At 54.4% G+C, this 27,824-nt stretch overlaps 1 protein-coding gene across 1 annotated transcript; it reads left to right on the top strand.

Annotated features, from left to right (window-relative positions):
• Positions 1 to 1,472: 1,472 nt before the first annotated feature.
• Positions 1,473 to 27,824, top strand: MMP17 (matrix metallopeptidase 17). Its single transcript, XM_032947310.2, has 11 exons — positions 1,473 to 1,954; positions 6,049 to 6,181; positions 7,002 to 7,143; positions 8,025 to 8,238; positions 9,809 to 10,043; positions 11,366 to 11,542; positions 12,174 to 12,270; positions 13,085 to 13,167; positions 17,273 to 17,425; positions 25,591 to 25,845; positions 27,044 to 27,824. The coding sequence occupies exons 1-11, from the start codon at positions 1,772 to 1,774 to the stop codon at positions 27,385 to 27,387; spliced, it is 2,016 nt and encodes a 671-aa protein (XP_032803201.2). The 5' UTR covers positions 1,473 to 1,771; the 3' UTR covers positions 27,388 to 27,824.

Here is a 27,824-nt window from a genome sequence, read left to right on the forward strand (position 1 = left end):
TGCTTACCTGCTTACAGTAACTCACTCGGCCATATTTATCGCAGTGCATCACTGGGCAGCTACTTGTCCATGGTTAAGGGCTCGAATGTTTCTGTAACCTTAAGACACTTGGGGGTTCCTATCTCAGTTTATTGGGCCCCCCCCCCATCCCCTCTTCCCCGCCAAGGTTTTTCCAGTCGGTGTCTCGCCGATCTAGACCCCCTCTGGGATTGACGTGCACTTCACGTGCGTGACGCTCTCCCCACTCAACGATGTCTCTCAAACCAACTGGAAGGGCTTTAGCCCAGAGTTTGCCAAGTCTCACGGGGGCAAAAATGTACATGTCCACGAAATATTTTTCGATTTAAAGCTTTCGTGACTGCAAGGATTCATCTTCTTTGGTTCTTTCGGTAAAGTCACGTAGAATGAGAATAAAATAATAAGTTGATAAAATAAAATAACACAATACAATTCTCACGACGTTTCGGCCACAACACAAGCGGCCTTCATCGGGTGAAGGGACGAGACTGTCTGGAGGACAGTGAGAATTTCGTTATGTGTTATTTTATTTTATCAATTTATTATTTTATTCTCATTCTACGTGACTTTACCGAAAGAACCAAAGAAAACGAAATTTATTTATTTATTTACCAGGTAAGGCCCACTGAGCCATATAGCTCTTTTTTTCAGAAGCGACCTGGCCACAAACGATAGCCCAACGAAGTGGCTTATAACGTGGAAATGTATGGTAGCCAAATGCTCTAAACGCGTGTTTATGAATGTGGAAGGTATCGAACCCACGACCTCCTTGTACACCAGGCGAGGTAGTTAACATCTCATAGCCACCGTGATGATGATGAGAGAGAGAAACACGCAAACTCAAAATATACAGCAGCAGGCGTCAGGGCCGGATCGAGCCCACGATCTCCTGCATACCAGGCGAGGTAGTTAACATCTCCTAGCCACCGTGATGATGATGAGAGAGAGAGAGACGCAAACTCAAAATATACAGCAGGCGTCAAGATCAGGATCGAACCCACGACCCTCTGTACTCCAGGTGAGGTAGTCAACATCTCGCTACTGCGGCGCCCCTAAAGAAAGAGAGAGAGAGAGCTGCATCAGCCATGCCACATGTCCGTGATGCAGTCATTTTTAGTCTGTTGATGATCGGCGATTCGGCAATCGACTCATCTCGACGAGCTGTACACGATGCACCACTACGGTGCATACGATCGTCCTCGCTGCGTTTCGACATCGCGGAGTAGCACCACCGATTTCGGATTGATTGGTTACCCCAGTCGCGGAGTTTAGTAACACCCCTGGGAAAAAAAATAGTGTCCCAGAAATAAAATATTTAATTGCCTCGGTCATTTTGTATTATTTTGACCCCGGGTTACCGCCATAAGGATCCTTTGCCCCATATCCGGAGGAGGAGGAGCGCGGAGTGGGGGGGTGACAGAAGTCCTGAAGAGAGAGAGAGAATGATTGGAGGCGGAGCATCGAGAGAGCGGGCGGAGTGGGAACGTAAAACAGCTGCTCACAGACTCCGCAGCCGGGGTTGTTAACCCGTTGCGGGAAGAGACCGCGAACCTCGTTGCTCCGTCGACGTCGCGTTCTCGTTCTCAGGAAAAGAGGACGCCACCAACCTCGACTGGTTTGACATCCCGTGCAGAAAGAAACAGAACAAGAGCCTCGAGGCTGGTTGGAGTCCTCTTCCAGGATTAAATCGGGGTTCTGATTCTAAGCTCTCCTCGTCCGATCCTTGTTTTAAAAGTCCGTCCCCAAAACCGCGATGATGCAAACATCGTTGTCGGCATCGTCTTCTGGTGCTGCCGCGCGTTTCCTCCGACCGCGCACGGATAAGTTCGCCTCCCTGTTGAAGCTGCTGCTGCTGCTGCAGTTGTGCGTCTTCAACCCTGGTGGGGTCTGCGCCACGCGAGAGAAGAGCGGTTCTGGAGACGTGAGCAAGGGCATCGTGAGTGTTCTGATCGCGTTGCCTCCGCCTCCGTGCGTCGGTGCTCTGCGTGTGTCCACCGGCACGTGTTGTGTCTCTCGTCGTTGTCCACCGGCACGTGTTGCGTCTCTCGTCTTTGTCCACCGGCACGTGTTGTGTCTCTCGTCTTTGTCCGTCAGCACGTGTTGTGTCTCTCGTCTTTGTCCACCGGCACGTGTTGTGTCTCTCGTCTTTGTCCACCGGCACGTGTTGTGTCTCTCGTCTTTGTCCACCGGCACGTGTTGCGTCTCTCGTCTTTGTCCACCGGCACGTGTTGTGTCTCTCGTCTTTGTGAACGGAGTGGCGAGCGCCTTGCTGCACAAAGCCGGCGACCCGCGTTCGATTCCGGCTCAGGGCGCACAACGGTGACGATTATTTGAACCAGGCCGTGAGTCCTCCTCCCCCAGGTCGACTCAGCCTCAAATGAGTGACCTGGTGCCACTGGGGAGACAAAGGCGGCCGGGCTTAGTTATCGGCACACCCAACCCCCTCGTGTGCCATGCCGGCCTTCATAGGTGCTACTCGCTAACATCACTCTTGCCCCAGCAGTCTGTTGAGGCAACACGGGGAGATCTTTGTCTTTGCACGTCTGTATGTTGCGTACTCGTATTTAGTGGTGAACTCGCTGCGCTACAAACCCGGCGACCCATCAAGTGGAGTGTGTATCTGAACCTGTCCAGTGGGCTCCCCGCTGGATCGACTCTGCCTGACATGGACTATCTTGTGTGGTGTCTAAACGTGAGAACACGAGATACCAAGGCGGCTGGGATTGTTTATTATGTTTCTGGCTAAAACTCAGCAAGTTGACGAAGCCGAGAGCACGAGGTGCTGGCATCTGCCAGTCATCTCGGTCAGTCACACCCCAGGGCACCTCTCGTCCCGTGAACTCCTCTGCCAGCAGCGAAAGTCACCGTGGCGCACGGTGGCCTCTTGGTCTTGCCGAGTGCTGCTGCTGCTGCTGCTGATTTCAAAGTCGTGATGCAGTCGCAACAGCGCCTGCGACAAGCGCACCCGACCGATCGTTGCAGCTCAGCGGGCAATTGAGGCCGTCGTACGGATAACAGGTGTTATAGGCTGCTGTGTGGCCACGGTGTGAGCGACGCAGCGAAACAAAACAGGGAAATCCATTGATGTATTGTACTTGCTATGCGCACGTGTAGAAACTCCGGAGCGGTGGTGCAAGCGGTTGGCGTGCCGCGCTGCGAACCCGTCCGAACCCGAGTTAGACTCTCGCCCGCGGCTACCATCAGTGGTGTGATGACATAACGCGATGAAGTATGGTCAAACTACGTCTCACACGACCAATACGGCGTGGGGGAGGCCTTCATCCGGCAGTGGATTTGCAACAAAGGCCTGGCTCTCACTTGAACGCGAAGGCAAACTTAAAGCGCGCTGGTTATGATGAATCAATTATAAGCCACGTGTTAGATGGTACAGGGTGGCACGTGTTAGACCAACCAATGCATGACTTCTGTACATGACAAGGGCAGCGAATGAGTGAGTGAATGGTTGAATGAATGAGTCGGTGAATACATGTATCAATGAATGTGTGAACAAATTAAGTGAGCGAGCGAGTGAGTGAGCGAGTCAGAGACGTGAGCGGATGAGTCGGCACACGAGTGGTTGGGGGTCAGTGAGTGAATGCGTTTGGGGGGGGTGTGCATTGAATGAGCGAACGCTCTCTCTGTCTGTGTGTGTCTGTGTGGCTTACAACAACGAGCGGAGCGCCGGGTGGCCAAAGCACAGCAAGTTGGCACAGTAGGGTGCACAGGTGGTGCATCGGCCAGTACTCATCTCAGTCAGTCGACCCGTGGCACCTGCTGGGTCTGCCCCGTGACCTCCTGCCGGTGGGCGTTCGAAACTTCACGTGGCCTCAACGTGCACCTAGCCTGGCACAAGCGCCGTGGTGACGTCACCCCCACTTGGTGGCCAGTGGCGGTTGTTGTTGTCTGTGTGGCTGTGTGTGGATGATGTCGGGGGGAGCGGTAGTGTAGTGGTTAGCGCATTTGCGCAACGAACCTAGCCACCCGGGTTCGATTCCAGCTCACGGCCAGCAGCTGTACCGATTATCTCAACCGGTCCTGGGCCTCTCTTAGGTTGACTCAGCCTCAAATTAGTACCTGGTGCGGTGTGTAAACATCGCCACTGGGGAGACAAAGGCGGCCGGGCGTGGTGTTGGCCACCCCACCCCCTCGTGTACCGTGCCGGCCTTCATAGGTGCTACTCGCTCACAACACTTGCCTCTACAATCTGTTAAGGCTACACGGGGGATCTTTGTCTTGTTTTGTCTTTGTGGGTGATATCATCGCAAAGGACGAGGCAGTTCAGGACGAGGCGTTCCGCGGGAATGGATTTCTGATCCATTCCCACTGAGGCAGCCAATCAGATGCGAGCATTGATCCGGGCTCGCGTGCTTAGCCCATTAAGGCATTAAGATCCCCCCCCCACTCTGCCCCCCACTTGCTCACTACCCCCCCACCAACCCCTACTCAGAGAATCATAAATAATTAAAGTACCAATTTCCCATCACTCTCCCACGTAACCCCCCCTCCCCCATCAGAATGTGCCCGCGGAGTGGCGTCGTGAATGAGGCAATTCATTAATAAAATAACCAATCGGTTAATTGAGAAATTAATCAAGTATATATTTAATTAATTACCGGCCCTCCCTCCACCGTTTGAGGAGGCGGCGGCGGTGTCCACCAAAAAGGGGAAACCCACTTCCGAAAGGGAGATGGAGCGATGGAATCACATTTCAGAATCGGAATGTTAAATAGCTGTAACGGAGGATTAATAACGTCGCGTGGGGGGGGGGGTCGCGTGGGGGGAATCGTGAGAGGTGGCGGATGGGTGGGGGGGGGGACAGTGGCTTTCATCCAGCAGCGGATTGAGCACGGTGAGCGCTGTTTGTTGTCGATTAAAATATTTTACAAATTAAAATTCGCTGGATTCGGAAAGCCTCGCCGAGTCTCTCATCTAACTGTTTTTTAGTTTTTATTTTAATCCAGGAGGGTTCTGCCGGCAGCATTGATGTCTGGCTATGTGATGCATTAAAAACATTGACAGAGGTATGCGGTGGCCGCATACCTCTTAGATTTGCAAGCCCAGAGTGCTAACCCACGTTTATTATTCCTTGGTTATAACCAAAAAAAGTTTTGCTGGCTGGCTGGCTGGTGCGGGCGGACGGGCAAGGGCGCGGTCGTGACGTCACCGCGCACATCTGTGTGATGACATCACCCAGGGCTCGTGCGTGCTGACGTCACGCCGCCCCACAACCCCGCCCCCCCCCCTTATTCTCCACGCCGGAAATATATCCCAGCTCAAATGCGTGGGAGGTGCAGAGGGCTTGAAATACAATCCCCTAACTAGCCACGATGGTCCACTCACAGACACCCACATACTTGCATATAGATCCATAGACTTACATAGACGCCCATAGACTTACATAGACACCCATATACTTACATAGAGGTCCATAGACTTACATAGACGCCCATAGACTTACATACACACCCATATACTTCCATAGACACCCATAGACTTACACAGACACCCATATACTTACATAGAGGTCCAGAGTCGGCAATGCAGAGATTCCCTGTGTTAGTATCCCCCTGCTCTTCCTCTCCCACTCCTCATTCATCCATCCATCCTTCCTCGTTTTCATTCCGTGTCTGAATGAGCTATCCGATCCTTCCCAATTTTCGCCCAGCGAATGATTTCGCCACTGTCCAGCACGTGGCGTGACAGGCGCTGTGGGGCTCCTGCTGACAGGAGTAATCCATACTCTTTGGTTCTTTCGGTAAAGTCACGTAGGTAGAAATGAAACAAAATGAATCTCGACGTTTCGAACGCAACACGCGCGCCCGTATTCAGGTGAAAATCGATGTCTGCTGCCTTGTCGCGATTTTCACCTGAAGACGAACGCTTGTGTTGCGTTCGAAACGTCGTGATTTATTTGGTTTCATTTCTATCTACGTGACTTTACCGAAAGAAGCAAAGAGTATTATTGGAGAACCCATCTGTACTCCGATACCCTGACCGACCCCCCTGTTCTGCCCCCCCCCCGCCCCCCAGGACTGGCTGACTCGGTATGGGTACCTCCCGTCTCCCGGCAAGGGGACCGCACAACTGCAGACGCGGGACGGCATCGCGAGAGCGATCAAAGCCATGCAGAGATTCGGAGGCATCCCGGTGACGGGCGAGATGGGTACAAGACACCGCAGCAACAACCACAACAACAACAACCGCAATAACAACAACAAGCATAATCACGATTACGTAAATAACAACCACAATCGCCACAACCACCACAATGACAAACAACAACCACAATAACAAAGAACAACCACAATAACAACCACCACAATAACAAAACCATAACAACCACAATAACAGCAACCACCACCACCCACCACCACAATAACAGCCACAGCAACTTCGCCTGGTATACAGGAGGTCGTGGGTTAAATCCCAACCCTGACGCCGGCTGTATATTTGAAATTTGTGTGTCTCATCATCATCACGGTGGCTAGGAGATGTTAATTACCTCGCCTGGTATACAGGAGGTCGTGGGTTCATTCCCGACCCTGACGCCTGCTGCTGCTGTATATTTTGAGTTTGCGTTTCTCCCTCTCTCTCTCACCGTGGTCGCGTGGATTTGTCTCCGTGTCCTCCGGTATTCTAGATTTAATTCTAGATTTAAAGCTTTCGTGACTGCAAGGATCCATACTCTTTGGTTCTATTGGGTAAAGTCACGTAGGTATAGGTATTCCCCCTCCAAATTTAGGATCAATTTGGCTGCCACTACACACTTCCACGTGACGATGATAAGCCCACTTTGCTGAGCTGTCGTTTGCGATAGCCAGCTCGCGTCCGAAAATAAGATCCACACAGCCTCGTGGTGCCTTACCTGGTTAAAATAATATAGAAAGTTTTTCGTCTGTTCGGCCGCGCTGGGTGGTGGAGGGCGCATCCCTGCAAAAGGGGCCAACGACGTCGATGAATTCCCCCCCCCCACCCCTCCGCAGACGCGCAGACGCTGGAGCTCATGTCGAGGCGCCGCTGCTCGCTGCCCGACATGATCGGCACCTCGGAGCTCGTGAAGAGGAGGAGGAGGAGGAGATACGCGCTCTCCGGCTCCGCGTGGACAAAACGCGACCTCACCTGGAGGTGAGGCACCTCGTGTTGAGGCCGAGTCGACCTAGAGGGAGGTGATTGGAGTCCGGACGTCGCCGTTCGTATCGGGAGGAGGTTGGTTCGTCGTGCCGGGGAATGTCTTCCACGCCCGGAACGACGCGCCCAGTGGAACCGTCCACTGTCACGTGTCGCTCCCTCTCATCTCCTACATCGCCCTTCTCTCTCCCATCTCACTTTAAGATGTTTTTCTTGTTCATGTTTTTGTTTGTTGCGGTTGCACCCGATTCAAGAGCCGAATGGCTCACAGGGCTATACCAAAATAAATACATGAAAAAAAATGTTCTCCATCACCCTTCTCTCCCATCTTCCTCTAATCTCCTCCATCGCCCTTCTCTCTCTCCCATCTCCCTCATCTCCTCCATCGCCATTCTCTCTCTCCCATCTCCCTCTCATCTCCTCCATCACCCTTCTCTCTCTCCCATCTCCCTCATCTCCTCCATCGCCCTTCTCTCTGTCCCATCTCCCTCTCATCTCCTCCATCGCCCTTCTCTCTCTCCCATCTCCCTCTCATCTCCTCCATCGCCCTTTTCTCTCTCCCATCTCCCTCATCTCCTCCATCGCCCTTCTCTCTGTCCCATCTCCCTCTCATCTCCTCCATCGCCCTTCTCTCTCTCCCATCTCCCTCTCATCTCCTCCATCGCCCTTCTCTCTCTCCCATCTCCCTCTCATCTCCTCCATCGCCCTTCTCTCTCTCCCATCTCCCTCTCATCTCCTCCATCGCCCTTCTCTCTCTCCCATCTCCCTCTCATCTCCTCCATCGCCCTTCTCTCTCTCCCATCTCCCTCTCATCTCCTCCATCGCCCTTCTCGCTCTCCCATCTCCCTCTCGTCTCCCCCCCCCCCCCCCCCATGTAGGCTGAACTCCTTCCCGCTGCACGCAGGCCTGGCAGCCGGCACGGTGCGCACGCTCATGTCGCTGGCGCTCAAGGCCTGGAGCGACGTGGCCGACGTTCGCTTTCACGAGCGGCCCACGCCGCCCCACGGCTCCCTGTGGAGTCCCCAGGGCTGGCCGCACCAGCAGCAGCAGCAGCACCAGCAGCAGCAGCAGCGTCAACAACGAAAGGGGAAGGTGAAACCGCCTCGTTCAATCTCTCTTCCTCGTTATTTCTCCCCCTCTCTCGTTTATCTCGCCCCCCCCCCCAACGCAAGATCCTCTTCGTTGTGTTGCATTCAGAGCCCTCCTCTTCCCTTCTTACCTCGGTACGATCCTTCCTCGAGCGGCCTTCGCCCAAGGAGCCTTATTCGTCTCTCGCGACGGCAATATTTTTTATTTTACAAAGGTAAAGCCCGCCAGAGCTCTTTTTCAGAAGCCACCTGGCCACAAGTGATAGCTCAACAAAGTGGATTACCATCGCGTGGACATTTATAGCAGCCGAATACTCTAAACGCGCGATGTTGATTCTAAGTGTGGAGAGGAAGAACCGGAGGACCCAGAAAAAAAGTCCACGTGACCACGGGGAGAGAGAGACACGCAAACTCCAAATATACAGCAGCAGGCGTCAGGGTCGGGGTCGAACCCACGACCTCCTGTACACCAGGCGAGGTAGTTAACATCTCCTAGCCACCGTGATGATGATGATGAGAGAGAGAGAGACACGCAAACTCCAAATATACAGCAGCAGGCGTCAGGGTCGGGATCGAACCCACGACCTCCTGTATACCAGGCGAGGTAGTTAACATCTCCTAGCCACCGTGGCACCGCGCCCTTTTTCTTCTCAGCATTTGAGTGGCTGCTGAATACGACGCCGCTCCGGTATCACTCAGACATCACTCCCGTGTGCAGATATTGCTCGATAGCTGCAGTAGGGAATTGAACTCGGGTCACCGGATTCATTGCGTGGTGCACTGGCGGCTGCGTCACCACGCTCGCCGTTTGTTGTTGTCAATCTGATTATTACTCTTGTTAATATCACGAGTGACATTCATGATCATCAGTATTTGTTTAAATTATCCAAATGGCATTACACACAGAGGCAATCGTCATCCCCTACTGGCGGACTAATGCCTGCTTGCAGGCTAAGCAAAGAGTGACCCTCGTGCCCACACAGGGATAGCTGCCACTGGGGGTGCCCTCTCTTCACGTGAGATGAGATGTGATGCGAACGCGCTGTGAGACGTCCCGGCGCAAAGGAGGGCGCTCTGTAAAAAAAAAAATCCTTGTCATTGTGGTGTAGGACAAATCGTAACGATCCGGCGAAGTTGTGGTGTCGTGAAGCCCTCCACCACCCGACACAGACCGCGTACATTTAATTGTCATGCGGCGCACGAATGAGCGTTCAACGACGTGCCGATTATCAAAAATGTTACTATTGTTTCAGCAGCTCAGTCGCTGGGAGGGTTGAATAACAATTCCCTCGGGCAGCTTTCGCAGCGAGTCGTCTCGTTGCCGATCGGCGCGTGGTTAAAGCCTCCGCACGCCACGCGACAATTGAATTAGTTTGGCCACGTCGGGGTGGCGCGGAGGGTTTTCTTAACGACACGACAAACTCGACCGGATCATTACGACGTGTCCTAACCCGCCCAAAACAAAACACAAAGAAACGATCGATTGACCGACCAACAACCAATTACGAATCGGAACGTCGGCCGCGAAAACCCTTCCGCGCTCGACCGTCCGTCCGTGTTGTCGTCACGCGCAGATGCGGAGGAACAACGGCAGAGCGGCGGCAGCGATGGAGCAGCAGCAGCAGCAGCAGGAGGAGGATGCGAAGGAGGTGGACATCGTGGTGGAGTTTGCGCGCTCGGACCACGGCGACGGCTACCCGTTCGACGGGCCGGGCGGCATGTTGGCGCACGCCTTCTTCCCCGGCGAATACTCGTCGGCCGGAGACACGCACTTTGACGACGACGAGACGTGGACATACGGGAACACGGGTGCGTGCAGCTCCTCCGCATCTCCTCCGCATCTCCTCCGCAGCTCCTCCGCAAACTCCGGCCCGTATCGTCGCGATTCTCTCCGCTCCCGCCGGCCCTCAGTGGCGGATCCCAGGGAGTGGGGAAGGGGTGGGGAAGGGGGGCGATGGGGGGCTAAAACTATAAACTATTATTTATTTTGCCAGGTAAGGCCCACTGATCTGTATAGGTCTTTTTCATAAGCGACCTGGTTATCACAAGCTCGACGAAGTGGCTGATCATCAGGGGCGGAGCCAGGGGGGAGGGTGACAGGGGTGACATTCTGCGTGTAAGTCTACGACACTCGGTCTGGCGGACTCCGTGCGACTGCATTGTCAGAGTGTGTCGCCAACCGATGGCGTCTAGTTCAACAGCCTGACTCTCTAATCATTCTTGAACTTAAAATTTGTTGAATGTCACCCCGGCCTGAAATCCTGGCTCCGCCCCTGCTTATCATCACGTAGAAATTGATAGCAGCGAAATGTTCTAACCGCGGGATGTTGATTCTTAATGTGGTGGGAAAATCCAGGCGACCACGGGGGGAGAGACACGCAAACTCCAAATATACAGCAGCAGGCGTCAGGGTCGCGATCAAAGCCACGACCTCCTGTATACCAGGCGAGGTAGTTAACATCTCCGAGCCACCGTGATGATGATGGTTAGAGAGAAACACACAAACTCCAAATATACAGCAGGTGTCAGGGTCGGGATCGAAGCCACGACCTCCTGTATACTAGGCGAGGTAGTTAACATCTCATAGCCACTGCGGGTTGATTGCTCCTCCCCCCCAGCCCCCGGCACACCCTTGAGCCTGAGACCCTGAACATCGGTATTTTTAGTGACATTTACCAGTATAAAATGCATTGAGTGGTGTTTATAATTAACGCAGGGGCCTCTCCCCACTTCCCCCACCCCTTACTCAGGGCAGTCTCTAGAGCTGCCTCCGCATGGCCCGGGGCACACCTGCAGTTGAGACTCTCATCCTGGCCGCTCTAAATGTGGAGAGAGAAAAAAAAACCGGCGGGAATCCACAGTGAAGAAAGTCCACGTGACCACGACGGGGAGAGAGATCACACCGGAAACTCCAAATATACGGCAGCAGGTCGTAGGGATTGAACCCATGACCTCCTGCATACCAGGCGAGATAGTTAACATCTCCGAGCCACCGTGATGATGATGAGAGAGAGAGAGAGACGCAAATCTCCAAATATACAGCAGCAGGTGTCCGGGTCGGGATCGAACCCACGACCTCCTGTACACCAGGCGAGGTAGTCAACATCTCCCTGTGTGTGCGGGGGACACAGACGGGTCGGGCACGGACGTGTTCGCCGTGGCCGTGCACGAGTTTGGCCACGCGCTGGGCCTGTCACACTCCTCCTCCTCCGACTCCATCATGCGCCCCTACTACGCGGGCCCTGCCGGGGACCCCACCAAGTACCGACTCCCCCAGGACGACCGCGAGGGCATCTGGAAGCTCTACGGTGAGCGGGGGAGGAGGGTAGGGGGCAAGCGGGGGGTAGGGGGCAAGTGGGGGGTGGGGGGTAGGGGGCAAGCGGGGGGCGGGGGGTAGGGGGCAAGCGGGGGGCGGGGGGTAGGGGGCAAGCGGAGGTTGGGGGGGGGTAGGGGGCAAGCGGGGGGCGGGGGGGGAGGGTAGGGTAAAAGTGGGGGGGGGGGGTAGGGGGCAACGGGAACGATAGAAGGATCGCCAAACGGCATCTTGCGGCGCGTACGGGAGGGACCCTGGCCGCGTCGCCGCTACGGCTCTCCGGATCTCGGGCTCCGCGATCGACGTTATTGTTATCGAGGCCGCTACCCCCCCTCCCCCCCCTGCTCCCTGCGGCTCGCGGTGATAGCCGCACCGGAGGCCCCGGGGTGGGGAGGGCAAAGGTCAGGCGAGCGAGGCTCTTTAATTAACCTCTGGAACACATGGGGGTACCCGCCTTCCGAGCGAGCGAGAGAGAGGGGGGAGAGAGAGATCAGCGCCGCCGGCTACAAGTTGTCCGACGCGCCTTCGGGTTGTGACCGCGTGCCGTTTTGCCCGTTGTCCGACGTTTCGCTCCATGTGCTTACTTAACTCGTCTTCCCGCCCCCCCCCCCTCCCAAACATCCCAGGCCCCAACCGGGCTTCCCCCACTGCTGGTTCTTGGCCGACCGACCTCCCCCAGCATCCTGTCCTGCCCGAACGACCGATTCTCCCGGTCACAATCCAGTGAGTGTTGCGGGGGGGGGGGGAGAGGGGGGTGTCAGAGGTCAGAGGTCCACCGCGCGCGAGCCTCAAGGGGGTGGCCGCCGCCGCCGTCGTCATCATCATCGCGATGGGTGTGCGGTGTGCTCCGGGGCGATCCCACGCACGTTCTCAGCCAGGCTCGACGAGGAGAGAGAAAGAAAGACTTCGACTCCGGGCGACCTCGCTGGCGGCGTCGTGGCGCTCTCGCGACGTCTCCGTTCGAGTTGCGATGCGCACGATGAACTCATTCCGCGCCGCACGTAGCCGACCGCGCCAGTCGAAAGCGCGCGGGGGGGGGGGGGGTGGGCAACAAACTAAACGCAAAAAACCCATGCGACCACAGGGAGAACATGTAAATACTCTTTGGTTCTATTCGGTAAAGTCACGTAGGTCAAAAATAAAACAACAAAAATCACGACGTTTCGGCCACAACACAAGTGGCCTTCATCAGGTGAAGGTACCAGACTGTCTCGAGGACAGCGCTGGAGTGAAAACAGCCGCTTGTGTTGTGGCCGAAACGTCGTGATTTTTGTCGTTTTATTTTTTACCTACGTGACTTTGCCGAATAGAACCAAAGAGCATGGATCCTTGCAGCTTCAAATCTAGAACGCAAAAAAGCTGCTCCAGAAGAAATGGGTGTGGGGGGTGGGGGGCTGTGAATATACAAGATAAGAGCTGCTTGCTATTGCGATTCATCTGACATGGGTGAAACATTTTTATTCAACGGTGCCATGATCATGATGACGATTGTTTTCATCATCATGAGACGTTTGAGACGTAACTCCCGATGTCTCAGGCCCAGGACTGACATCCCGGATCGCTGCCACGGACACTTCGACGCCGTCACGCAGATCCGTGGGGAAGCTTTCTTCTTCAAAGGTGACCACTCCCGAGCGAGGCCACGCGGCCATCGCGACCTCCGTCCGGGCCAGGGGTCGGCAACCAGCCGCTCGGGAGCCACGTGCTGCTCTTTGGCTGCCCCCCCCGTGCGGCTCCTTGTGGCTGCCCCAATTGCGGGCAGCCGTTTTCTGAGACGCAAATCTTCAACGTGATTTAACGTAGAGATAATGAATTAAATGTGGCAGGGAACGGGCTCACTATGGGACGCCTTGGTGACGGCAAAATGTACAAACAGTCGAACTTTGTTGTCAAAGAATAACTAATAGGGCGGCGGGGGGGGGGACTAAATAGACGCAGTTTATTCCGTAAGCGCGTTTTGTTTATTTAAGTCGGAATGTGTTGTCGTCTGCTGCATACCCACTGCTGTGTGTGTGTACAAGCAGCCCTGCGTGTGATGGGGCTCACGAAACTATTTTGGTCAATGACACAAAAGCAAAAGCCAACGGCTCCCTCTTCCTCTTCTCCTTTGAAAGGATGCCCAACCATGGCCCAGGGCGACCCATCTGCAGACACCCCCCCCCCCCCCCGCCGCCGCTCCTGTCTAACGGCCCTCTCTCACTTCCCCCGCCCCCCCCCCCCCCCCGTCGCGGCAAAGTAAACGCAAGTGTACACAAGTAAAAAGTCCGAGCGAGCGAATCGCCCGTCCGTCCGAGCGTCCGGGCGGTCGCGCGTGCCCTTGTTCACGACCGCCGAGACAGCGGTGGAAGCGACGGGTCCATCCACGGGGAAACCAATATTGACTAACTCACGAAGTGGTGTCTATTTTGTCGACCCCAGAAAGATGATGGGCTGAGTCGGCGCCCCAAACCAGATTTGAGACCCTGTAACCTCTCGCTCTTCCTGCTGCTCTCCCTGCCTCTCTATAAATGGATCACCCTGTGCTGTTTGCAAAAGTGGGGGAGGGCGGAGTGGTGGTGCAGAGGTTGCCGTGATCTTTAAGCCGGCGACCTCCTTGAGTTATGATTTTGGACACGTCCGTACGACCCAATTAACTTCACCCTCCTCCTCCTCCTCCTTGCAATTGCGTCCCCCTCTCCTTTCGCCCCCCCCCCGCCCCCTCCTCATCACCCCCCACCCCTCCCCCCGCGTTATCTGTCCCGATCGTTTATTCTCAGAGCCCGTGATGAGATTTCCAGAGCCCTTCGCGTTTAGCGAAGACGTTTTTCGCGACGTGAGATGCTGGGGAGCAACCTCGTTAGGAAGCGGGTCGGGGGTCAAGAGGTCGGCCACCCCCTGAGCCGGCCGCCGCCGAGAGCCTGGGTTCAAATCCGGGCGACGGCGCGCGGATTGAATCGGGTGCTCGGTAAAATGGAATCTGTACGTTTGGTTCGTCACTTAAACAGTGGCTACATTCTCGCTCCCGAGAGTTAAGGCTGTCGTCCGTCCGACTTGCGGCGCAAACAGCATCACGGTTACACCGGTGGCAGAGGGGCGGGTGGGGAAGTGCTGCCCCCTGCTGTGTTGACCGGAAGTAGCTCTGCAGTGTCCGCTTCTGCAGGCCACGTTCGCAAAGCACGGTGATGGAGCCCGTTGGAACAGCATTACCTGCAGTGGCTCGGATTAAAGTGACATTTTCTACTCGCTAAACACCCGTGATTGTGACTTGCGTCCCGGTTGACGCTGACCGGTGCTGTTTGTTGCAGGCTGCTTGGCGTTTTGAGCCCTTGTGGTGGTGTGGGGGGGGGGGGGTAGGGTGGGCCTGTTGCGTTTAAAATAAAGCGCTGCACCATCGATATCGACGCGTCGGCTGTCGTGGGCCAGCGTTACGATCCGTAATAAAAAAAAATCGCAATTACGAATCGCTTGATATCGCTCAACAAGAATCATGAATTTTGATTTAAAGCTTTCGTGACTGCAGTAATTCATATTCTTAGTTTTTTCGGTAAAGTCACGTTGAAGAGAAACAACAAAATAACAAAATATATATAAAACAATAAAAAATTCTCACGACGTTTCGACCATAACTCAAACGGTCATCATCAGGTGTGTCGGTTTGCATAAATTTATTTTGAAAACGGCATATTTATTTATTTATATATATATATATATAAAATAAAAAAAATAACGTTTGCGTCACGCGCAACGATTGGCAGTTTGTCCAGGACTAGTCCATCTATTTTTTGAAAAGAGGAGGGGGGAGACGAAATTTGTTTTTATGTATGCTGTCTGAAAGCCACTGTAAGCGTGAACAATCAATCAAGAACTGAAATGATTTATCAAATCTTTCCAATGATTGCTAAGATAGAATCCATCTTCTCGGTTGAAATTGTCTCTGTGCTTGTATATGTGGATAGCCTCATGAACGAATCTCTCATGGAAGCCAGATGGCTTACAAAGAACCTCCGTCTTGGAAAAGTCAATGGCATGTGAGCCTACTGAATTAGAACAATGATCTGCTACGGCCGAGGTGTTGGTCCTACCGTGTTTAAGGTCTGTTTTATGTTCACGAATGCGGTCCGAGATATGGCGTTTGGTTTCTCCAATGTAACTACTACCACAGAGGCAACTTAGTTTGTAGACACCAGGGTATTGTATGTCCGGAATCACATCTTTTACAGACGGAACCAGATCACGGATTTTATGTAATGTGTTGAAACGGACCTGGATCTTGTGTTTATTCAAGATTTTGGAGATCTTTTTTGTGATCCCAGCAATGTAGGGTAAAGTGATGGTTTTGAAAGGCTCCTCAAGAGGGTTCTTCTTCATGGTTTGAGTGATAGCTTTGCGGATTGTATAGTCGGAGTAACCATTAGCCCTAAGAGCTTGGTGTACGTGCTTGAGTTCACTGCTTATGTGTTCCTGGTCAGATATGCATTGGGCTCTATGATACAGAGTCTTGATGAGAGAATTCTTCTGTGATGGATGGTGGTGGGAATCTGGTTTCAGATAAGCATCCGTATGGGTAGCTTTCCTGTAGACAGAGTGGCTCATTGAACCATCAGGTCTCTTTTTAATTAGGACATCCAAAAAAGGTATCTTGCCATCTATTTCGACTTCCATGGTAAATCTGATGGCTGGGTGTATGGAATTGATGTGGTCGAAGAATTGGTCTAGAGCAGGCCGGCCATGTGGCCAGATGACAAAAGTGTCATCCACGTACCTCTTCCATAAGGTTGGGCGCAGAGTGGCAGTCTGGATGGCGTCAGTCTCAAATTTCTCCATGAAAATGTTAGCTATAACTGGAGAAAGGGGGGAGCCCATTGGGGTGCCCTCAATGCTAAATTCGCCTAGTTATTTCAATGCTAAATTCTCCTGTTTTGATTTGTACTAAGTGCCTCGGTGAATGTGTATGCTCTGACTTCAACGTAACTATTTCTGTAGCAGTTACAAGCGAATGCCTTAATTTAGCTATTTCAATGCTAAATTCTATGCTAATTCCTTTTAACAATGGGTGCCTCTGCGGATGTGTATGCTTTAACTTTTAACATAGCTATTTCTGTGACCAGTCACAAGCTAATCATTCAGCCTTTTCAATGCTAAATTTTATGCTAATTCCTTCGTCAAGGCTCTTTGTTCCTCTCACACAGCTTAAAAGCCGTGATCTGAACGTGGCTCTCTCACTCCAGCGCTGTCCTACCAGACAGTCTCGCTCCCTTCACCTGATGAAGGCCGCTTGTGTTGTGGCCGAAACGTCGTGAGAATATTATTGTGTTATTTTATTTTATCAATTTATTATTTTATTCTCATTCTACGTGACTTTACCGAAAGAACCAAAGAAGATGAATCATTGCAGTCACGAAAGCTTTAAATCGAAATTTGCCCTCAGTTTGTTTGTAGAAAGTTCCATTCCAAGTGAAGTATGTATTGGTTAAACAGTGTCTCACCAGGGGGGGTACCTCAGTGTTTAGTCCTTGATGAACCAAGTCTTCAATGATTGCAATGGTGTCAGGTACCGAAAAAACTAAGAATAAGAATCATGAAGGTAACCTTTTTTTTATTTTGACGGCTTTCGATTTGACGTTCCGCCGACACTTCTTGCTTTAAGCTTGGCCCGTTGTCGGTGCGCGGCGGGCCGGGTTAACAGCGACGGCCATGACCTCGCCCACCCTGTGACCCCTACCCCCCACCGCCCCACCCCTGGCAGGCCGCTACTTCTGGAGGCGGATGGCCGAGGGGCATCTGGTGTCGCTGCAGCCGGCGCAGATCGAGCGCTTCTGGAAGGGCTTCCCCAGCCACGTCGACAAGATCGACGCCATTTATGAGCGCCATGACGACCACCGCATCCTCTTCTTCCGAGGTGACCCCCCCCCCGCCTCACCCCCCACTCACCCCGTCCCTCACCCCGCGCCCCCGCCATCCACCTCGCGTGACCTGCGACCTTACGATTCGCCGGTCACCGATCGGTGTTCATCGATCGCAATCGGTCGTGAGATCCGAGCGTAGGTTATTGTTCGCCGGTACGACGATCCGCACTTGTTTCTGGGTTCAGCCACGTGGTGGCCTGAACGGTCTCGTCGGGCGGTGGAGGGTTTGGCATCAATAATTTTCGCACTATCACGAGGTGGCCTCACCAGGAAACGAATACGTATGGCAATCGGTCGTTACCACGCGTCACAGCTTCCTCTTCCTCTACGGTGACCCCCCCATGACCTGTCATCGTCATCATCATCATCAGTAGCAGCAGCAGCAGCAGCAGCCACGATCGCTGCATGATCAGCTGCCACGATCGCCGGCTGACGTCGCCGGATCTGTTGGTGCGTCGACCGCCGGCTCCTCCACTTCCACTCGCGTCCCAGCGCACCAGAAATAATGATGGTGGCTGCGGTTTAAATAATTACAGTCATTAGAATAATGATCAAGTGTTAGATTGCACGAGGCAGCTTCTTCCTCACGACGCCGCGTGTATTTATGGCATCCAATTATCCCGCCCCCCCCCCCCCCCCTTGTGAAACGCGTGCCCAGTTCGATGCCACACGCACAGGCAGATCAGTCCGGGGGGAAAAACAACAACAAAAAAACTGGAGGCATGGTCACGGAACGTCGGAACGACACGATGCGAAAACTGGATGCGATGTGGCGGACGTGACGCCACTCCCCGTGGTTTTCCCCTAGCGGCGTCACGTGGCCGGCATTGTGAGGTGCCACGATTGTCGGCGCGACGCCGTCTCACGTGGGCAAGGGAAGAACAATAGAATCTAGATTTGAAGTTTTCGTGACTGCAGGGGTCCATACTCTTTGGTTCTTTCGGTAAAGTCACCACGTAGATGCGAAAAAATAAATAATAAATTAAATCACGACGTTTCGGGCGCAACACACAAGCGTCCGTCATCAGGCGGGACAACCACAGCAAGAAACAAACTGCTAAGTGGGTAGAAAGACTCCCGTAAGACGAAGTTATATCGGTAAGAGAGGGGGGGAGGGAGGGGGCAGGGAGGAGGGGGGGGGGGGAAGTGGAGTGTTGCCAGATGAAGAGCAGCTAGAAAGGAAGAGAGGGGGGGGCAGGGAGGAGAGGGGGGGGGTGCTGCCACTCCACTCCCCCCCCCCCCCCCTCTCTTACCTATATAGCCCACTTAGCAGTTTGTTTCTTGCTGTGGTTGTCCCGCCTGATGACGGATGCTTGTGTGTTGCGCCCGAAACGTCCTGGTTTAATTTATTATTTATTTTATACTCTACGTGACTTGACCAAAAGAACCAAAGAGTAAAGAACAATACAGGAAACTTTTCTCCGAAATCCGAAATGCTTCGATCCGAACTCATCCCTAATGCGCTGCGTGTTGTCAATCCGCCGCCGGACGAGGGCCTCCCCCGCGCCACCGCCGCCACCCTCTCGCAGCCCGTCTCCATCTCCACCGTGGCTGGGCTGGAGTTGTGACACCCGCAGCACGCGGGATTTCAACCGAGCCATTTTGGGTTGGCGGCCGTCGGCGGGATTGGTCGAGCACGCAGCCCGGGCGTGGTGGACGCTGCGTAAAAAGAGCTTTGTAGCTCATCGGATTCCTCCAGTTTCAATATTCTGATTCTGAACAGGTTGCGCCGCGGTAGCGACGGCGGCGACGGCGGTGACGGCGGCGGCGGCGACGCCGGCGGCAGCCGCGTTTCTTAATGAGACGGCGAGAAAGCTCGTCGCGGCTCGGAACTTAAACGACTGGGACAGATATCGGGAGGGGGACTTCGTTTCCGAAAGACACACACGCACAGAGAGAGAGAGAGAAAAAAGTTTAAATTGTGGTTTTTACTTTAAACAAACGTCCAATTGGGGCCTTTTCAGGGGAATTAAATATGACAAGGCCGGGTCGGCTGCGACGGCGAGCCAGTGCAGGGGGCCCGATGCGTTTACGTACTGTAACTTGAAAAAGTCTAACGGGATTTTCATCAAACATTTTAAGAAAAGAAAATTATTACCAATCCTTATTCCTGCAAGGCGGAAAAGATGATGCTTTGCTTCGGCTCTCGGTCCCGGGTTACCGCACCCCCCCCACCCCCCACCCCATATAATTTGTCAGCAGCCGCAGACGAGAGCGAAGCAGAGGGATCTTAATTTTTGAACCGGCGAGAGCAAGAGGGAGAGAGAGAGAGGGCGCCGTTTGAAAGTGGAATCCCATCTCTTCATCGAGGGAGAATCTGGGCCGCAGAAGCGGAAGAAGAGAAAAAAACATTACAAACTAAACAGGTGGAGCAAAAACCCTCGCAAACGTCACAGTGAAAACCCTCGCTAACGTCGCATGGAAAACCCTCGCAAACGTCGCAGCGAAAACCCTCGCTAACGTCGCAGTGAAAACCCTCGTTAACGTCGCAGCGAAAACCCTCGCTAACGTCACAGTGAAAACCCTCGCTAACGTAGCAGTGAAAACTCTCGCTAACGTCGCAGTGAAAACGCTCGCTAACGTCGCAGCGAAAACCCTCGCTAACGTTGCAGTGAAAACCCTCGCTAACGTCGCAGTGAAAACCCTCGCTAACGTCGCAGTGAAAACCCTCGCTAACGTCGCAGTGAAAACCCTCCCTAACGTTGCAGTGAAAACCCTCGCTAACGTCGCAGCGAAAAACCCTCGCTAACGTCGCAGTGAAAACGCTCGCTAACGTCGCAGTGAAAACCCTCGCTAACGTCGCAGCAAAAAACCCTCGCTAACGTCGCAGTGAAAACGCTCGCTAACGTCGCAGTGAAAACCTTCGCTAACGTTGCAGCGAAAACCCTCGCTGACGTCGCAGTGAAAACCCTCCCTAACGTCGCAGTGAAAACCCTCGCTAACGTTGCAGCGAAAACCCTCGCTAACGTCGCAGTGAAAACCCTCGCTAACGTCGCAGCGAAAACCCTCGCTAATGTCGCAGCGAAAACCCTCGCTAACGTCGCACCGTAAAACTCTCGCTAACGTCGCAGTGAAAACCCTCGCTAACGTCGCAGTGAAAACCCTCCCTAACGTTACAGCGAAAACTCTCACAAACGTCGCAGCGAAAACCCTCGCTAACGTCGCAGTGAAAACCCTCGCTAACGTCGCAGTGAAAACCCTCGCTAACGTCACAGTGAAAACCCTCGCTAACGTTGCAGTGAAAACCCTCGCTAACGTCGCAGTGAAAACCCTCGCTAACGTCGCAGCGAAAACGCTCGCTAACGTCGCAGTGAAAACCCTCGTTAACGTCGCAGCGAAAACCCTCCCTAACGTCGCAGTGAAAACCCTCGCTAACGTCGCAGCGAAAACCCTTGCTAACGTCGCAGCAAAAACCCTCGCTAACGTCGCAGTGAAAACCCTCGCTAACGTCACAGCGAAAACCCTCACTAACGTCGCAGCGAAAACCCTCGCTAACGTCGCAGTGAAAACCCTCGCTAACGTCGCAACGAAAACCCTCGCTAACGTCGCAGTAAAAACCCTCGCTAACGTCGCAGTGAAAACCCTCGCTAACGTTGCAGTGAAAACCCTCGCTAACGTCGCAGTGAAAACTCTCGCTAACGTCGCAGTGAAAACCCTCACTAACGTCGCAGCGAAAACCCTCGCTAACGTCGCAGTGAAAACCCTCGCTAACGTCGCAACGAAAACCCTTGCTAACGTGGCAGTAAAAACCCTCGCTAACGTCGCAGTGAAAACCCTCGCTAACGTTGCAGTGAAAACCCTCGCTAACGTCGCAGTGAAAACTCTCGCAAACATCGCAGTGAAAACCCTCGCTAACGTCGCAGTGAAAACGCTCGCTAACGTCGCAGTGAAAACCCTCGCTAACGTCGCAGTGAAAACCCTCGCTAACGTCGCAGTGAAAACCCTCGCAAACGTCGCAGTGAAAACCCACGCTAACGTCGCAGTGAAAACCCTCGCAAATGTCGCAGTGAAAACCCTCGCAAACGTCGCAGTGAAAACCCTCGCTAACGTCGCAGTGAAAACCCTCGCTAACGTCGCAGTGAAAACCCTCGCTAACGTCGCAGTGAAAACCCTCGCTAACGTCGCAGTGAAAACCCTCGCTAACGTTACAGCGAAAACCCTCGCTAACGTCGCAGTGAAAACCCTCGCTGACGTCGCAGTAAAAACCCTCGCTAACGTTACAGCGAAAACCCTCTCTAACGTCGCAGTGAAAACCCTCGCTAACGTCGCAGCGAAAACCCTCGCTAACGTCGCAGTGAAAACCCTCGCTAACGTCGCAGTGAAACCCCTCGCTAACGTCGCAGTGAAAACCCTCGCTATCGTCGCAGTGAAAACCCTCACTAACGTCGCAGCGAAAACCCTCGCTAACGTCGCATGGAAAACCCTCGCAAACGTTGCAGTGAAAACCCTCGCTAACATCGCAGTGATAACCCTCGCTAACGTCGCAGTGAAAACCCTCGCTAACGTCACAGTGAAAACCCTCGCTAACGTCGCAGTGAAAACCCTCGCTAACGTCGCAGTGAAAACCCTCGCTAACGTCGCAGTGAAAACCCTCGCTAACGTCGCAGTGAAAACCCTCGCTAACGTTACAGCGAAAACCCTCCCTAACGTCGCAGTGAAAACCCTCGCTAACGTCGCAGCGAAAACCCTCGCTAACGTCGCATGGAAAACCCTCGCAAACGTCGCAGTGAAAACCCTCGCTAACGTCGCAGTGAAAACCCTCGCTAACGTTACAGCGAAAACCCTCGCTAACGTCGCAGTGAAAACCCTCGCTAACGTCGCAGCGAAAACCCTCGCTAATGTTACAGCGAAAACGCTCGCTGACGTCGCAGTGAAAACCCTCGCAAACGTCGCAGTGAAAACCCTCGTTAACGTCGCAGTGAAAACCCTCGCTAACGTCGCAGTGAAAACCCTCGCTAACGTCGCAGTGAAAACCCTCGCTAACGTCGCAGTGAAAACCCTCGCTAACGTCGCAGTGAAAACCCTCGCTAACGTCGCTGTGAAAACCCTCGCTAACGTCGCAACGAAAACCCTCGCTAACGTCGCAGTAAAAACCCTCGCTAACGTCGCAGTGAAAACCCTCGCTAACGTTGCAGTGAAAACCCTCGCTAACGTCGCAGTGAAAACTCTCGCTAACGTCGCAGTGAAAACCCTCGCTAACGTCGCAGCGAAAACCCTCGCAAACATCGCAGTGAAAACCCTCGCTAACGTCGCAGTGAAAACGCTCGCTAACGTCGCAGTGAAAACCCTCGCTAACGTCGCAGTGAAAACCCTCGCTAACGTCGCAGTGAAAACCCTCGCAAACGTCGCAGTGAAAACCCTCGCTAACGTCGCAGTGAAAACCCTCGCAAACGTCGCAGTGAAAACCCTCGCAAACGTCGCAGTGAAAACCCTCGCTAACGTCGCAGTGAAAACCCTCGCTAACGTCGCAGTGAAAACCCTCGCTAACGTCGCAGTGAAAACCCTCGCTAACGTCGCAGTGAAAACCCTCGCTAACGTTACAGCGAAAACCCTCGCTAACGTCGCAGTGAAAACCCTCGCTGACGTCGCAGTGAAAACCCTCGCTAACGTTACAGCAAAAACCCTCGCTAACGTCGCAGTGAAAACCCTCGCTAACGTCGCAGCGAAAACCCTCGCTAACGTCGCAGTGAAAACCCTCGCTAACGTCGCAGTGAAACCCCTCGCTAACGTCGCAGTGAAAACCCTCGCTATCGTCGCAGTGAAAACCCTCGCTAACGTCGCAGCGAAAACCCTCACTAACGTCGCATGGAAAACCCTCGCAAACGTTGCAGTGAAAACCCTCGCTAACGTCGCAGTGATAAACCTCGCTAACGTCGCAGTGAAAACCCTCGCTAACGTCACAGTGAAAACCCTCGCTAACGTCGCAGTGAAAACTCTCGCTAACGTCGCAGTGAAAACCCTCGCTAACGTCGCAGTGAAAACTCTCGCTAACGTCGCAGTGAAAACCCTCGCTAACGTCGCAGCGAAAACCCTCGCTAACGTCGCATGGAAAACCCTCGCAAACGTCGCAGTGAAAACCCTCGCTAACGTCGCAGTGAAAACCCTCGCTAACGTTACAGCGAAAACCCTCGCTAACGTCGCAGTGAAAACCCTCGCTAACGTCGCAGCGAAAACCCTCGCTAATGTTACAGCGAAAACGCTCGCTGACGTCGCAGTGAAAACCCTCGCAAACGTCGCAGTGAAAACCCTCGTTAACGTCGCAGTGAAAACCCTCGCTAACGTCGCAGTGAAAACCCTCGCTAACGTCGCAGTGAAAACCCTCGCTAACGTCGCAGTGAAAACCCTCGCTAACGTCGCAGTGAAAACCCTCGCTAACGTCGCAGTGAAAACCCTCGCTAACGTTACAGCGAAAACCCTCCCTAACGTCGCTGTGAAAACCCTCGCTAACGTCGCAGTGAAAACCCTCGCTAACGTCGCATGGAAAACCCTCGCAAACGTCGCAGTGAAAACCCTCACTAACGTCGCAGTGAAAACCCTCGCTAACGTCGCAGTGAAAACCCTCGCTAACGTTGCAGCGAAAACGCTCGCTGACGTCGCAGTGAAAACCCTCGCAAACGTCGCAGTGAAAACCCTCGCAAACGTCGCAGTGAAAACCCTCGCTAACGTCGCAGTGAAAACCCTCGCTAACGTTGCAGTGAAAACCCTCGCTAACGTCGCAGCGAAAACGCTCGCAAACGTCGCAGTGAAAACCCTCGCTAACGTCGCAGCGAAAACCCTCGCTAACGTCGCAGCGAAAACCCTCGCTAATGTTACAGCGAAAACGCTCGCTGACGTCGCAGTGAAAACCCTCGCAAACGTCGCAGTGAAAACCCTCGTTAACGTCGCAGTGAAAACCCTCGCTAACGTCGCAGTGAAAACCCTCGCTAACGTCGCAGTGAAAACCCTCGCTAACGTCGCAGTGAAAACCCTCGCTAACGTCGCAGTGAAAACCCTCGCTAACGTCGCAGTGAAAACCCTCGCTAACGTTACAGCTAAAACCCTCCCTAACGTCGCTGTGAAAACCCTCGCTAACGTCGCAGTGAAAACCCTAGCTAACGTCGCATGGAAAACCCTCGCAAACGTCGCAGTGAAAACCCTCACTAACGTCGCAGTGAAAACCCTCGCTAACGTTGCAGTGAAAACCCTCGCTAACGTTGCAGCGAAAACGCTCACTGACGTCGCAGTGAAAACCCTCGCAAACGTCGCAGTGAAAACCCTCGCAAACGTCGCAGTGAAAACCCTCGCTAACGTCGCAGTGAAAACCCTCGCTAACGTTGCAGTGAAAACCCTCGCTAACGTCGCAGCGAAAACGCTCGCAAACGTCGCAGTGAAAACCCTCGCTAACGTCGCAGCGAAAACCCTCGCTAACGTCGCAGCGAAAACCCTCGCTAATGTTACAGCGAAAACGCTCGCTGACGTCGCAGTGAAAACCCTCGCAAACGTCGCAGTGAAAACCCTCGTTAACGTCGCAGTGAAAACCCTCGCTAACGTCGCAGTGAAAACCCTCGCTAACGTCGCAGTGAAAACCCTCGCTAACGTCGCAGTGAAAACCCTCGCTAACGTCGCAGTGAAAACCCTCGCTAACGTCGCAGTGAAAACCCTCGCTAACGTTACAGCGAAAACCCTCCCTAACGTCGCTGTGAAAACCCTCGCTAACGTCGCAGTGAAAACCCTCGCTAACGTCGCATGGAAAACCCTCGCAAACGTCGCAGTGAAAACCCTCACTAACGTCGCAGTGAAAACCCTCGCTAACGTCGCAGTGAAAACCCTCGCTAACGTTGCAGCGAAAACGCTCGCTGACGTCGCAGTGAAAACCCTCGCAAACGTCGCAGTGAAAACCCTCGCTAACGTCGCAGCGAAAACGCTCGCTAACGTCGCAGCGAAAACGCTCGCTGACGTCGCAGCGGCGCGCCGTCGTGCACCGTAAATGAACTCCTGAAAGGGTAAACAAAGGCGCAGGCAAAGGCGCAGCCCTGCAACTACTGTGCTCGCGCCGCCGTTGGCGGGAAGGGGGAGGTCTTCCCTTCGAGGGAGCTCTAGAGAGACCCTCTGTTGGGGGCGTTGTAAACAAACACAAAACCATGGCCCCCACCACCACCACCTCCCGCCCACCGCGCAGGTCACGAGTACTGGGTCTTCCGCGACAACCAAATGATGGACGGCTACCCGCGCCCGGTGACGGACTTCGGGCTCCCCGAGTCCGGCGTCGACGCGGCCTTCGTGTGGGAGCACAACGGCAAGACGTACTTCTTCAAGGGCTCCCACTACTGGCGCTACGACGACCGCGAGCGCAGAATGGACCCGGGCTACCCCAAGGACACGAGCCTGTGGAAGGGCGTCCCTCAGCACGTGGACGCCATGAGCTGGACCGACGGTGAGCCCCGCGGCTGCTCAGCTGACCGGTCATAGCAGTGGCGGTGGAGCGAAGCAACGTGTCGCGATATAGGACGACAGAGCTTTGGGGAAATTGTCGGCGCCGGTTGCGGCTGCCTGTCCCCCCGCCCGTCTTGTGGCTGCCCTGCGCTTTGCGAACGGCGATTGATCAGAGGCGGGGGGTGTTCGTCAACGGGACACGGGGAATTCCCGTGGTCTGTCAGTAAGGGGTGGTGATATTTGCCGCTGCGTATACTCCCAAATGAGTCATTTGCGGTGTCGTTTATTTCAAACTTGACACAGTTGAACCATGAAGCGAGCACCCTAAGCGAGCGTCCCATTTCTGTATGCGTGTAAATAATCGTATTCATAGCAGCAGCAGCAGCCGCAGCAAATTCATCCCCGTTACCCCACGGGGTTATCCGCTGGTATCGGACGCCACTTCATTGTCAACTCCTATTATCCGTGATTTTTTTTTTCCGCGGGGAAGAGGAGTCGCGCGGCAAAGTCGGCCTCAAAGTTTTGTCCCGCCACGTCACGGCGGATAAGAGGATCGGGTTCCCCTGGTATTACCGTGCACGCGCAAACCCACATGTCAATGCACTGCTGGATGAAGTTCCCCTCCGTGCCGCATCGGTCATCATGGTGGGGGTCGTTCGACCATAATTCGCCACGCTTCGTCGGCGTGTGTTGGCGAAGGCATGGGGGCATAGGAGTACGGTACGACGGTGGTCCGCCCCATATCAGCGCTGGCCAGGCTCAAATCCCTGCTGAGCTTCGGAGATCTGAAAACCGGGCGGATCCCATTCCAGGCGTGTTACAGTTACAGGCCTATAACAAACGGTGGTGAGATGTTAACTACCTCAACTGGTTCGCAGCAGCTCACGGCTTCAATCTCGACCCTGACGCCTGCTGTATATTTGGAGTTTGTGTGCCTGTCACCCTCCCCGTGGTCGCGTGGATTTTTCTCCGGCTCCTCCGGCTCCTCCCTCGCATGTTGAAGAGAGCATTTGGCTGCTCTAAAATTTCCACGTGATGATGAGGAGCCGCTGCCGTCGAGCCATCGTCTGCGATGGCCGGGTCGCTTCTGAAAGAGAGAGCCGTACAGCTCAAGGGGGGGGGGGGGGGGCTTACCCGGTAAGATAAAAAATAGTTTCACGTTACAAATAATCACCATTGCTCGTGTGGACCGCGCGCAGGCCACACCTATTTCTTCAAGGGCCACCACTACTGGAAGTTCATGGACCAGAGCCTGGAGGTGGAGCACGGGTCCCCCAAGTCCATCGCCAACGACTGGATGCACTGCAACCTCGCCGAGCTTCCGGCGCCCGACGCCCCCGGCAGCCCGGTAGACGTTCCCGAAAGTGGCGAGCGGCGCGGCGGCGGCGGCGGCGACGACAGGCGCGGCGTGCGGTGCCAGTGCGAGATGTCGTCGGGGGGCCTGGCGTGGCGCCGTCCGGCTGGCGCCGCCCTCTTTGGTCTCCTCCCCGCGGTGGCGGCGGCGGCGCTGGCCCTACCGCTGGTGCTGTCGGCCGCCCCCTAAGGCGGGCGGGCGGGCGGGCGGGCCACGATGCGCTGGCGAGATTCCGGAGCGATCGTTGCTGGCGACGCGTTTGCCGGAGCGTGGTTTGTGTCGGCGCTCGCCACGGCGGGGGTCCCGGTGCTCGCCACGGCGGGGGTCCCGGTGCTCGCCACGGCGGGGGTCCCGGTGCTCGCCACGGCGGGGGTCCCGGTGCTCGCCACGGCGGGGGTCCCGGTGCTCGCCACGGCGGGGGTCCCGGTGCTCGCACCACTGGAAGCCAGACTCGAGTGAGCCAGAATTCAGGGAAATCCAGGCACGGAGAGTGTGGAGTTGTGTCAGCACGGCTCACACTGGCTGCCTCGTCGTCGTATATCTCTGCTGACGATAACCACTTCTCTACTGCGGTGTAGAGCTTCTGTACAAAATAATGCGGTGGGGTGGGGCGGCTGTGGGGGGGG

This window comes from Petromyzon marinus, chromosome 5 (genome assembly GCF_048934315.1).
Source record: "Petromyzon marinus isolate PM22_M1 ecotype Great Lakes invasive population chromosome 5, UKy_Petmar_22M1.pri1.0, whole genome shotgun sequence".
Classification (NCBI taxonomy): domain Eukaryota; kingdom Metazoa; phylum Chordata; class Hyperoartia; order Petromyzontiformes; family Petromyzontidae; genus Petromyzon; species Petromyzon marinus.

Coding starts and splice junctions, on each gene's coding strand:
- MMP17 (XM_032947310.2), top strand. CDS start 1,772: ATGATGCAAACATCGTTGTCGGCATCGTCTTCTGGTGCTGCCGCGCGT. Junction 1,955..6,048: donor GAGACGTGAGCAAGGGCATC/GTGAGTGTTCTG, acceptor CCCGCCCCCCAG/GACTGGCTGACTCGGTATGG. Junction 7,144..8,024: donor AAACGCGACCTCACCTGGAG/GTGAGGCACCTC, acceptor CCCCCCATGTAG/GCTGAACTCCTTCCCGCTGC.